The 13811-nt window shown below is 39.6% G+C and overlaps 1 protein-coding gene across 1 annotated transcript; it reads left to right on the top strand.

Moving 5' to 3' along the window:
• Positions 1-3270: 3270 nt before the first annotated feature.
• Positions 3271-6673, top strand: LOC123155590 (AT-hook motif nuclear-localized protein 4-like). The gene is made up of 5 exons (XM_044573749.1): positions 3271-4135; positions 4393-4445; positions 5122-5250; positions 5540-5701; positions 6057-6673. Exons 1-5 carry the CDS (start codon positions 4012-4014, stop codon positions 6189-6191), a joined length of 603 nt encoding a protein of 200 aa, XP_044429684.1. The 5' UTR covers positions 3271-4011; the 3' UTR covers positions 6192-6673.
• The last annotated feature ends 7138 nt before the right edge of the window (positions 6674-13811 follow it).

Below are 13811 nucleotides of genomic sequence, written 5' to 3'. Positions count from 1 at the left end.
GGAGCTATGTAGAATAGCTATCTCTGTTGTAGCTATTTTAGGTCTAGAATTCTAGCTACCTGTAATTTCCATCTCCATGTAAATCTTGCAAATTATGAGAGAAAAGGCATTAGAATTGCATCATGAAGTGAAATAATGACCAAAATATTATAAATAACAGTACGGAAACATGATGCAAAATGGACATATTGACTCCCCCAAGCTTAGACCTCATTGTCCTCAAGCGAAAGCCGAAATTGATAATCATCATGACCACATGTTTATAGAGAGAGGTGTCGATAAAGCAAAATATGGACCTGAAAGCATCATGATCATTATCATAACAACAATATATCATCATAAAACTTCTCATGATCGATTAACAATTCATTCACAACATAAAGTTTGTACCATAAACTTCGTTGAAAACTAACAAACTATGATCTCAATCATTGAAATAATTGTAATTTATATTATCAGAAAGAGTCTATGTAAGAGCTTTGATTAGAAAGTTCACATGCTCAAATATCATTTAGTCTTCTACAATTGCCGGCACTCACGACATATTGATTGAACAAAAGTTTCAGCCAGATACATAGGAAGATGGGGGTTTATAGTTTCACCTTCCAACTCATTTACATCGAGGATAATGTCAACAATAATAACTCATGATCACCTACATCCAACTGGATATATGTGTCTGGATCTTTCCCCATCACATGACGCTCGCCAAGAGAAAAAAAATAAAAATGGAATAGAGATGAACGGTATTGACTCTTGCATAAAAGTAAATACAGAAAAGTAAAAGATAGGACCTTTGCAACGGAAGTAGAGGTTGTCATGCGCTTTTTTTATGTGCAAGCTCTTAATGTAAAGGAACGTCACTTCATATTGCACGTTGTGATAGCAACCTTTATTATGCAGTCTGTCGCTTTTATTTCTTTACCACCAGTAGAGCGTACAAAGCTTATTTTCCCCTACAATAAAAGATCATACATATTTAGGAGCAATTTTTATTATCTTTTACACCAATGATAACTTACTTGAAGGCTCTTATTCAATCCATAGATAGATATAGTGGACTCTCATGGCAATAAACTAGGTTCAAGGGATTTTGGATGCACAATTAGTATCTCTATTTAGTACGAATTTTGGCTAGCAAAAGAGTATGAGCAAGCACCAAATGTTAGAGGATACGTGACAATATAACTTCTATATGAATATAAGCAAACAAAACTCATTATGTTGTCTTCATTGTCCAATGTCAACTATTTGATCATGCATAGCATATTTAATGACGGAGAACTCATTCGTTGGAACTCGGTTGTAAACCTCTCATCAAGGATATATAAGAGAGCCACGTTCATCTACTCCTTAGAAAGTTTCAACAAGTCCTCTAAAACGTTCTAAAACCTAGAGAAAAATAACTTATTAATAATTCATAACATTTCAAATTTTGGAATTTTTTGGGAATGTTACATTTTCTCAACAACTTATAACAACTCTGCATGTTTGATTTAGCTCTCAAATGAGTTTAATAGATAGATTCCGAAGTCTTTCAAAGAATGCTAATTGTCCCATTCGAAATGGTAAACTCTTGGCGTTGAAATGAAAAGCTTACCATATGACATATATCTTAACAAAATATAACACTCCAACCGTTGCCATCCAAAGAAAAATAGTGTGAACTGGTGTCACTAGATCGCCCATTCCCGCAATTATTATCTTATCATCCCCTCCTAGTTTGCAATCCCCACCATCATTGTCCACTTCTAATGGTTGGGTCATATGTCCCCTAGGATCGTAAAGCTTATCATGCATATGACGCAAGTTGGGCCAGACTACCCGTCAAAAAATTAAAAGAACTCATGTCAGATTTCACCTTACTGCCATGTCATACTGTTTTCTCAACAATGTAGCCGACACATAATTCTTCATCGCCTTATTCTAGGTGGGGCCATCGCATACCAAGTACTATAAAAGACTCGCCGCTCCCCTCAACCCTAAATGTTCCCCCAACCCCCCCCCCTCCCCCACCGCCGCCGCCCCTAATGTCTCGCCACAAACCTTCTGTTCTCCACTTTCAATCTCGACTCTAACACCACCTCCATCCCTATCTAAGTTCCGACGAAGTCACTTCTTCCTTGCATCTCAAAAGAATCCACTCTCCTAGTTTAACTATGTCAGTACAACGTAGATCCACCCGTCATAATGGTTGTGAGCACAAGGTGGACAACCACATAAAACATTGTCTCTGCAATCAAATTGTTGAGTTCAAGGGCGGACAAGCGCATGGTGGATCAACTCATTAATGATTAGATATTTGATTCAGAGATTGCTAATCTCATGGCGGATCATCTCACCAATGATCATATTACGAAATTAACGAAGGGTGCCACCTCCAATATCTTCGGCAACATTATAAACTTGGTGAGATCCTTACTCTTTTGCATCTCTTTATTTGTATTGTGGAATATTGCAACGACCTGTCATGGAGGTAGTGAAGAGTAAGGTCATTGACCGATGGAGTAGTTTTTTTTCTAGCATTAGAACACCTACTCGATCCAATTCTTATGTTTTCAGGTCTTTATTTCACTCTCTCCCCTTCTATCTAGAAAATTCGGTTGAAAACGTGAATCCCCCCCCCCAGCGCATCCAACGCTCCCACGATGGTGACTTGAAAGATCTGGTGGCCTAGTGGGCTCATCGTACTATTAGGTAGCGAGATTTGTTTTTCAGTTTGTTGATGGAATTTGTTGCCTCTCGGAGGCAAGCAACCGAGAGGAAATCAATAGTGGCTTTGGAGCGATGGTGGTTCAAAGTTGGCAAATCTAGCGTTCTTCCAGAATATCATTGGGCCGATATATAGATAGATCTAAGCCCAAGTCAACGTGGGATTGTTCCACAACCAATGTGCCTCACTACTTGCAACATGTGTATTCTTGGTCTTTCAAATTCTCTCTAGTGATAGCAATTCCTCAGTTTTGGCAGTGGAGGCTTGGTTTCTCTTCCAATGAGCACCTCGGTTGTGATTGGTTGTTGGCAGACCATGGTCGTGGACTTGTGGTGTGTGCAACGACCCCTAAAGCACCTGATATTATTTTTCTATTTTGTGGGGGCTTTGCTGGAAAAAATCCAATTCGCATGCCTTCTCTCGGTCTCTAGTAGTCTTTAGTGTGTTTTGTGTGCACTTGTTAGTTGGTAATGAAGATACACGATTACTACGAAAAATTCTGTTCATTTAGAACCTAAACCATGTCATGTATAAAGTCGGCTTGAGTGGATGGTAAACCCACCCCTCTAACATATCATTCACGCATTGTAAATCGAAACACGGCCCACTTGAAAAGATAGCAATTGGTAGACTCAAGCGGAGGAATGCCCATAAAAATCCAAAGTCCACAACAACAATTAAAAATCCAAAAATGTCATAATAATAAATGAAAATCCAAATTTGGCATAATAATAAATGAAAAGTCCAAATATCGCACAACATAAATGAAATTCAAAAAATGGCATAGCAATAAATCAAAATCCAAAGATAGCAAGTAATAAATGAAAATCTAAATATGGCAAACAATGAATGAAAATCCAAAGATAGGGTTATCTTTGGATTTTTTTCTCATTTATTGTTATCCATCTTTGGGATTTCATTTAGTACTGATGTGCCATCTTTGGAGTTTCATTAATTGTTTTGCCAACTTTAGATTTTTCATTTATAGTTCTGTCATGTTTGCGTTTGAAAATCCAAAAAATAGGAAGAAAATAACCTAGCTCATCATCTGAAGTTCTGAACACATCCACAATGACCAATCAAGAAATTTCCAAAAAATACATCCTCCTAGAACCAAAAGGAAGCAAGTAATTAATGAATCTAAAGGCACCCCAAAGAATACCCAAGTCAAAATCGCATCCCACCCACTGCCCTATAAAAAGACCTGGGTTTGTGCATTTCCAGGCATCGAGTTACCAGTAAAACAAGTGAGGGTTTCCTTTTGTTTGTGTCTGTGTGTTTGTTGTGCTCGTAAGGCAATGGAAGGAGGAGCCGTCCCGGCGGGTGCGGGCAAGGCGGCCTATGGCGCTGGATTGCCCAAGAGTCCACTTCATCCACAGCCACAACCCACCGTCGGCGCCCGCCTGGCCGATGCTGAACAAGGTAGCTCTTCCTACTCGTGCAACATGTTCATCGTGTCCCGCAGCTTGCAATGGTCGCAATGGCGCTACACGAGCTCTGAGCCACCCGGCGTATTCCTTGAAGCTTTGAAATTATATTTCTAGGATGTTTGTTTATTTCATATCATGTAGTACTGTTTATAGGCGCATGCACATGAGTGCTATCATCAGTTTGCCAGCATTAATTACAATATACTTCCCAAAAAAATTCTAATTTGAAATGGATTTTTTATCTGGCAGAGCCATGTGCGGCTGAAATAGTTCCTCAAATCATCACAGTTCAAGGTGGACAGGTAAAATTTTCCTACTCTTATAATGCTCCTAGAGACATTCAGTGCTCTATTAATATTTCGTTGTAGTATCTGGATACTAGATATTAGAATGTCCAATTGAAGGTGGTTCCTTTTAGAAAAATATAAAGTTTATTTTGTGGATGTATTTAGTGTTAAATATTAGAAAAAAATTGAGCAAAGTTGCCTCTAATTAACGCTATGTGTGTTGTACATATTTATATTGAAATGACTTGCACTTGATATATATTTTTAAGGGGGTTGGGGGGGGGGGGGCGGACGTTTTGGCTCTGGGCAATGGGATGTAAACGGATCGGATCGGATTAGTAATGATTTCCCCATATCCTTTACCATATTTATTTTTTTTGGATTCGAAGCGGACTGGATAATGACCGGATCCGGATCGGACTCGGACCAGAAACGGAGAAAAAATATCGGGATAGCAATGCTTATTTGTGTAAAATTTGGAGATAACATTTGTCTCTTTCTTGATTTATTATTCAGCACATTTTTTCAACTGGTTATGTCTATATCCATCCTACAATGTGTTGAAGAGAGCTTGGTGTTGTCCTTCTCTTTTCCCGTTTTTTATTGTCTTTCGCATCTTTTTGATAAGTTCTCTATTCCACCCCATATATGCATATATTGTAAAATTCTAATAAGGAACCCATGGTTTCAGGATGTAGCAATGGAAGTCAAGTCGTATGGTGGGAATGGTTGGGCATTTTTTATCATATCTGCCGAGGGCGCCGTTTCCAACGTGACACTGCATCAACCAGCTTCTCCCCTTGAAATAGTTATTCATGAGGTTTGCTCTATTGTTTTAGCTTGGAATCTGTACACTAGAAATCCCTTTTCTCTGGCATGTTTTCAAAATAAAAGTTCAGCTTCAACCAAATTAAGAGAATTATAAAAGTAAAATGAAATGTGAGATAGTAGTTAGAGAGATTGAATTGTTTTCTTTACCAACATAGGGAATATCGCAAGGGAAATATAGCGTTTTGTAGTTCTGGTCTTCTAAAAATGATATCGTTGTTTGGCCTATAGATTTGTTACCAACTTTAAAAAATATCTAATCCTTAGCATGTAATATGCAGGGTTGTTTTGACATTGTCTCTATGACCGGCTCGTATCTGCCGTCAAAAACTGATGGAGTTAGCACTCTAAAAGGTGGGTTCGCTATTTCGCTTGTCGGTGCTGATGGCCGCATCTTCGGTGGTGGGTTAGCCGGACCTCTGATTGCAGCGTCACCTGTTCAGGTTACCATCTTTCACTTGTATCTTGCTCCATATATACCAATAGCAGATTACCAAACGACCAACTAAGATCTTTGTTCCATATATAACCAATAGTTTCCATTGTATCTTGCTCTATTTGTGTAAGTATTTTTTAAGTCTATATGTGCTTCCTATGTTTCGAAAACAAAATGTCTGCTGCCAAATGATTTGCATTATTATGCGTATTAACATTCCTACTGAAAATCATGATGTGCTTCCTTTTTATGGTACATAGCTTGTTCAGGAAATAGCATCGTTTCACGAAAAACGCACATATTGCAATTGAGAACCTTGTGCTTTCTCTTAATGGTTTGCATTTTGTTGTGCTGATGCGCAGGTGGTCATTGGAAGGTTTGCAGCTGATGAAAAAGAGGAGATGAAACAGGATGTGGCCAGTGGAACTCCAGGTGCTACTGAATCGAGTGATTCTGCGACTGGATCCTCTAGTGGTCCAGCAAGCCCATCAAACTAGAGTGCCGCTCGCACATTCAACACCAGCTTCCTATTTCCAGATGCCAGCCAGCTTAAATTCCTAGCTTTTCATTCCTGCTATTATTTCCAAATGCTTAGCTTTCTGCTCGTACTTGTTGAACTTTTCAGTCTCGTTATATGATGTATGGCCCCTCGATGTGGTCAAGTTATGTTTTCTGTAACTGGATGATGCTTCATGATATTATAGTTAATGAAACATTTCATGGTCATATTGCACACATCTGATGATTACCGGTTCTGAAATGCTTAGGTAACTCCTACACATCTGATGTGTATCAGTTCTGAAATGCTTAGATAACTCCTAGCTCCAAACACTTAGCTTTTTCAGTATCAATTGCAGGTAGCAACTGATGACTGCTCATAAGTCCAGAGAAACTATCTCCTGGAAATGATCTCTCAAAAATTCTAAAAAAAATACAGTGTGTTGGACAGTTTGATGTTCTGCAAACATGTAAAATTTCAGTTTCAAATCAATCTCGCTCAGGGAGCTATGAGAAAAACAAATTCAGCAATAACAAAAAGTGAAGCATGCAAAAAATGTGCAGTTCAGGGAGCTATGAGGTTGAATTGTTTTCTTTACCAACATAGGAAATATCGCAAGGGAAACATAGTGTTTTGTAGTTCTGGTCTTCTAAAAATGATATCGTTGTTTGGCCTCTAGATTTGTTACCAACTTTAAACAATATCTAATCCTTAGCATGTAATATGCAGGATTGTTTTGACATTATCTCTATGACCGGCTCGTATCTGCCGTCAAAAACTAATGGAGTGAGCTCTCTAAAGGGTTGGTTCGCCATTTCGCTTGTCGGTGCTGATGGCCGCATCTTCGGCGGTGGGTTAGCAGGACCTCTGATTGCAGCATCACCTGTTCAGGTTACCATCTTTCACTTGTATCTTGCTCCATATATACCAATAGCAGATTACAAAAAGACCAACTAAGATCTTTGTTCCATATATACCAATAGCTTCCATTGTATCTTGCTCTGTTTGTTTAAGCATTTCTTAAGTCTATATGTGCTTCCTACGTTTCGAAAACAAAATGTGTGCTGCCAAATGATTTACATTGTAAGTATTAATATTCCTTCTGAAAATCATGATGTGCTTCTTTTTATGGTACATAGCTTGTTTGGGAAATAGCATCGTTTCACGAGAACACACATATATTGCAATTGAGAACCTTGTGCTTTCTCTTAATGGTTTGCATTTTGTTGTACTGATGTGCAGGTGGTCATTGGAAGGTTTGCAGCTGATGAAAAAGAGGAGATCAAACAGGATGTGGCTGGTGGAACTCTAGGTGCTACTGAATTGAGTGATTCTGCGAGTGGGTCCTCTAGTGGTCCAGCAAGCCCATCAAACTAGAGTGTCGCTTGCCATTTCAAATGCCAACCAGCTTAAATTCTTAGCCTTTCGCTCCCCACCTCCAAATGCTTAGTTTTCTCTACTGTTTCCAATTGCTTAGCCTTTCGCTCCTATCTTGTTGTTGAACTTTTTAGTCTAATTGGATGATGGATGGACCCTGGGTGTGGTCAAGTTATTTGCTTTTGTAATTGGATTATGCTTTGTGATAATACAGTTGTGAATGTTTCATGGTCATATTGCACACATCTGATGAGTATGAGTTCTGAAATGCTTAGATAACTCCTAGCTCCAAACGCTTAGCTTTTTAGTAACAATTGCAAGTAGCAACAGATAGCTGCTGGAAACAATCTCTCAAAAATTCAGGAAAAAAATACAGTGTGTTGGACAGTTTGATGTTCTGCAAACATGTAAAATTTCAGTTTCAAATCAATCTCGCTCAAGGATGACACGTTGTATAGAAGAAGGCCCAACAGTGTGAAATTGAAGTGCATTTGCCGGGAAGAAGGAAAGGAACTGCTGGCACAAATACATAAGGGCATGTGCGGCTCACACATCGGATCGAGGGCTCTGGTTGGGAAGGCCTTCCGGCAAGGATTTTACTGGCCCACAGCCCTCCAAGATGCAGTTGAGTTGGTCACATGAAGCCTGCTAGTTCCATTCCAAGAATATCCACCTGCATGCCCAAGCTCTTCAGATAATCCCTTTGTCATGTTGTCGGGGGTTTTGAATTCTTGTTCATTGCAATCGACAAGTTTACAAAGTGGCCGGAAGTAGAGCCCGTGAAAAAGGTGACTCCTCAGTTAGCTATCGAGTTCTTGAAAGGATTGTGTGCCGCTTCGAAGTCCCAGCTCGGATCATCACTAACAATGGCACCCAATTCACGAGCCGCTCCTTCATGCAATACGTTCATGCCCTCGGAACCAAGATCTCGTTCGCCTCTGTTGCTCACCCAAAGAGCATCGGATAAGCTAAGAGGGCGAATGCTGAAGTGTTGCGGGGACTCAAGACGAGAACATTTGATAAGCTGCAGAAGTGTGGCAGGCGGTGGACCGACGAGCTGCTGGTGGTTATTTGGTCCCTTAGAACGACACTAAATCGAGCTATTGGGCAGACTCCCTTCTCCCTGGTATACGGGGCAGAAGCAGTTATCCCCACGGAACTCATTTACGGGTCACCTTGAGTGCTTGCCTACGATGAAGTAGCGCAGGAACAGCATTGGTGTGACGATGCTGTGCTACTCGAGGAGAACCGTCTCCGGGCTGCTACGCGTGTTGCACGCTATCAACAAGCCCTACGTTGCTATCACAGCCGCAGGGTTCATGCCCAGTGTTTTGAGGACGGCGACCTTGTCCTTAGGCGGGTTCAGTCCGCCAAAGGTGCAAACAAGTTGACGCCAAAGTGGGAAGGCCCTTACCGGGTAGTACGAGTCACCAGACCTGCCACAGTCCGTCTGGAGACTGGAGATGGCACAAAATCACAAAACTCATGGAACGTTGAGCATCTCCGCAAGTTCTACCCGTAAGGCACAGCAGTCGGGCCCTTCCCGGCAGCCACCCTTTTGTACAGGCCTTGCCTCATTTGCATGTAACCCCTTGTACAAAGCCAGATGTAGACCCTGAGCAACAGAGAAAAAAATGAAGCGCTGGGGGCACCCAACAAATTGCATGCATGCATAAGCATATTGATGTCTACTACACAACCTTCTTCTTGTAGACGTTGTTGGGCCTCCAAGTGCAGAGGTTTGTAGGACAGTAGCAAATTTCCCTCAAGTGGATGACCTAAGGTTTATCAATCCGTGGGAGGCATAGGATGAAGATGGTCTCTCTCAAGCACCCCTGCAACCAAATAACAAAGAGTCTCTTGTGTCCCCAACACACCCAATACAATGGTAAATTGTATAGGTGCACTAGTTCGGCGAAGAGATGGTGATACAAGTGCAATACGGATAGTAGATATAGGTTTTTGTAATCTGAAAATATAAAAATAGCAAGGTAACTAATGAAAAAAGTAAGCGTAAACGGTATTGCAATGGTAGGAAACAAGGCCTAGGGTTCATACTTTCACTAGTGAAAGTTCTCTCAACAATAATAACATAATTGGATCATATAACTATTCCTCAACATGCAATAAAGAGTCACTCCAAAGCCACTAATAGCGGAGAACAAACGAAGAGATTATGGTAGGGTACGAAACCACCTCAAAGTTATCCTTTCTGCTCTATCTATTCAAGAGTCCGTAGTAAAATAACATGAAGCTATTATTTCCGTTGAATCTATCATAGATTTCATACTAGAATAACACCTTAAGACACAAATCAACCAAAACCCTAATGTCACCTAGATACTCCATTGTCACCTCGAGTATCCGTGGGCATGATTATACGATATGCATCACACAATCTCAGATTCATCTATTCAACCAACACAAAGTACTTCAAAGAGTGCCCCAAAGTTTCTACCGGAGAGTCAAGACGGAAATGTGTGCCAACCCCTATGCATAGGTTCATGGGCGGAACCCGCAAGTTGATCACCAAAACATACATCAAGTGGATCACGTAAATATCCCATTGTCACCACAGATAAGCATGGCAAGACATACATCAAGTGTTCTCAAATCCTTAAAGACGCAATCCGATAAGATAACTTCAAAGAGAAAACTCAATCCATTACAAGAGAGTAGAGGGGGAGAAACATCATAAGATCCAAATATAGTAGCAAAGCTCGTGATACATCAAGATCGTGCCATAGAGAGAACACGAGAGAGAGAGAGAGAGAGAGAGAGAGAGAGCGAGAGATCAAACACATAGCTACTGGTACATACCCTCAGCCCCAAGGGTGAACTACTCCCTCCTCGTCATGGAGAGTGCCGGGATGATGAAGATGGCCACTGGTGGGGAATCCCCCCTCTGGCAGGGTGCCGGAACGGGCTCCCGAGAGGTTTTTGGTGGCTATAGAGGCTTGCGACGGCGGAACTCCCGACCTATTGTTGTCTTTGATGTTTTTAGGGTATATGGGAATATATAGGCGAAAGAAGTCGGTCGGGGGAGCCTCGAGGGGCCCATGAGACAGGGGGCGCGCCTAGTAGGGGGCGCGCCCCCACCCTCGCGGCCACCTCGAAGCTTCCTTGACTTCAACTCCAAGTCTCCTGGATCGCTTCCGTTCCAAAAATAACGCTCCCGAAGGTTTCATTCCGTTTGGACTCTGTTTGATATTCCTTTTCTTCGAAACACTGAAATAGGCAAGAAAACAGCAGTATGGGATGGGCCTCCGGTTAATAAGTTAGTCCCAAAAATAATATAAAAGTGCATAATAAAGCCCATAAACATCCAAAACAGATAATATAATAGCATTAATGCTTCATAAATTATAGATATGTTGGAGACGTATCAGCATCCCCAAGCTTAATTCATGCTCGTCCTCGAGTAGGTAAATGATAAAAGAAAGAATTTATGAAGTGTGAATGCTAGCAGGTGCAAAAGTTTGATCAATGATAATTTCAATCACCTTTATAGCATGATTATATGTCATAATAGTAGTTCATCTCATAAAACTTCTCAAGATCAAGTAACAAGCTATTCACATATTAAAGCATAGACCATAAACTTTCTTAAAAACTAGCAAAATATGTTCTCAGTCATCAAACAATTGCAATTCATCTTATTTTCAAGAAGGGTCTATGTCAGAGCTTTGATTTAGCAAACTCCACATACTCAACTATCATATAGTATTCTACAATTGCTAACACTCACGCAATACTTATGGTTATGGAATTTTAATCGGACACTGAGAAAGATAGGGGCTTATAGTGTTGCCTCCCAACGTATTCACCTTTGGGTGATGTCAACAATAATAGTTCATGCTAACTTACATCCAATTGGATATATATATATCAGGATCTTTCCAACACGAGGTGCTTGCCAAAGGATAAAATGAAAAAGGGAAAGGTGAAGATCACCTTGACTCTTGCATAAAGTAAAAGACATAAGGTAAAAGATAGGCCATTCGCAGAGGGAAGCAGAGGTTGTCATGTGCTTTTAGGGTTGGATGCACAAAATCTTAATGCAAAAGAACTTCACTTTATATTGCCACTTGTGATATGAACCTTTATTATGCAGTCTGTCGCTTTTATTACTTCCATATCACACGATCGTATAAAGCTTATTTTATCCGCACTAATAAGTCATACATATTTAGAGAGCAATTTTTATTGCTTGCAACATGATAACTTACTTGAAGGATCTTACTCAATCCATAGGTAGGTATGGTGGACTCTCATGGCAAAAACTGGGTTTAAGGATATTTGGAAGCATAAGTAGTATCTCTACTTGGTGCAAGGAATTTTGGCTAGCATGAGGGGGAACGGAAAGCTCAACATGTTTGAATGATCCATGACAATATACTTTAATTGAGATGTGAGAAAACATAACCCATTACATTGTCTTCCTTGTCCAACATCAACTCTTTAGCATGTCATACTTAATGAGTGCTCACAATTATAAAAGAAGTCCAAGATAGTATATTTATATGTGAAATTTCTCTTCCTTCAATATTCTTTCATGAATTGTTCAAATGACCAATACAATGCTTGCTAACCTTCAATAAATTTACAACCTCTACTTCTTAGATGTGAAGTCATTACTCCCCATGGGATAAGCAAATGAAACATATATAATTTCAGATTTATGACATTCAACTCATTCAACCATTTACTCATAGGATATAAGTGAAGCACACGAGTAAATGACAAACTACTCCAAAAAGATATAAGTGAAGATCAATGAGTAGCTAAATAATTGTGTAACTATGTGAAGACTCCCTCTCATTTAAGAATTTCAGATCTTGGTATTTTATTCAAACAGCAAGCAAAGCAAAATACAATGACATTGCAAGGATGGCACAACTCATGTGAAGAAGCAAAAACTTAGGCTCAACCGATACTAACCGATAGTTGTTGAAGAAAAAAGGTGGGATGCCTACCGGGGCATCCCCAAGCTTGGATGCTAGAGACTTCTTGAAATATTATCTTGGGGTGCCTTGGGCATCCCCAAGCTTGAGCTTTTGTGTCTCCTTAATTCCTTTTATATCTCGGTTTCCTAAATCTCGAAAGCTTCATCCGCACCAAACTCAACAATAACTCGTGAGATAAGTTAGTATAAACCAATGCAAAACCTTATCATTGTCTACTGTAACAAATCACTAAAATTATTGTTACACATTGCATACTAAATTTCTCTGCATATTTAATACTCCTATCCTCAAATAGAATCATTAAACAAGCAAACATATGCAAATAATGCAAACATAACAGCAATCTGCCAAAACAGTACAGTCTGTAAAGAATGCAAGATTCATCATACTTCCCTAACTCCAAAAATTATGAGAAAAATATACGCTGTAGAAGATTTATCAGATCTCATTATGCAAAATGTTTCAACATTATACCATTCTCTGACTTTTCTAGGGAATTTTTCCAACAGTGGTAAACTTTCTGTTTTCAAACAGCAACATGTATACTAGCAAAATAAGCATGGTAAAGGCTATCCTTGACATTTTTATTGAAACTAAAGATGCAAAACATTATTATAAATAACAGCAACAAATACTAACAAAATAAAATGATGCTCCAAGCAAAACACATATCATGTGGTGAATAAAAATATAGCTCCAAGTAAAGTTACCGATGAACGAAGACGAAAGAGGGGATGCCTTCCGGGGCATCCCCAAGCTTAGGATCTTGGTTGTCCTTAAATATTAACTTGGGGTGCCTTGGGAATCCCCAAGCTTAGGCTCTTACCACTCCTTATTCCATAGTCCATCGAATCTTTACCCAAAACTTGAAAACTTCACAACACAAAACTCAACAGAAAACTCGTAAGCTCCGTTAGTATAAGAAAATAAAACCACCACTTAGGTACTGTAGTGAACTCATTCTACATTTATATTGGTGTAATATCTACTTTACTCCAACTTATCTATGGTTCATACCCTTCGATACTACTCATAGATTCATCAAAATAAGCAAACAACACATAGAAAACAGAATGTGTCAAAAACAGAACAGTCTGTAGTAATCTGTATCAAGCGTATACTTCTGGAACTCCAAAAATTCTACCACATTAGGAAGTCCTAAGCAATTTGTGTACCAATCCAGAGCAAAAAGAATCAGATCAAAAGCACGTTTCTGTTAATTATCAAAACTAATTTACTGGATGCAAAAGTTTCTGATTTTCAGCAGGATCAAC

This window comes from Triticum aestivum, chromosome 7B (genome assembly GCF_018294505.1).
Source record: "Triticum aestivum cultivar Chinese Spring chromosome 7B, IWGSC CS RefSeq v2.1, whole genome shotgun sequence".
In the NCBI taxonomy this organism is placed as follows: domain Eukaryota; kingdom Viridiplantae; phylum Streptophyta; class Magnoliopsida; order Poales; family Poaceae; genus Triticum; species Triticum aestivum.
The sequence above is the reverse complement of the archived record's forward strand: the minus strand, read 5'-3'. Positions and strand labels throughout refer to the sequence as shown.

Bases quoted from the DNA above. Each gene is read 5' to 3' on its own strand.
- LOC123155590 (XM_044573749.1), top strand. From the start codon at position 4,012: ATGGAAGGAGGAGCCGTCCCGGCGGGTGCGGGCAAGGCGGCCTATGGC. The intron at 4,136-4,392 runs GTAGCTCTTCCT...TTTATCTGGCAG, and splicing joins CCTGGCCGATGCTGAACAAG to AGCCATGTGCGGCTGAAATA. The intron at 4,446-5,121 runs GTAAAATTTTCC...CCATGGTTTCAG, and splicing joins TCACAGTTCAAGGTGGACAG to GATGTAGCAATGGAAGTCAA.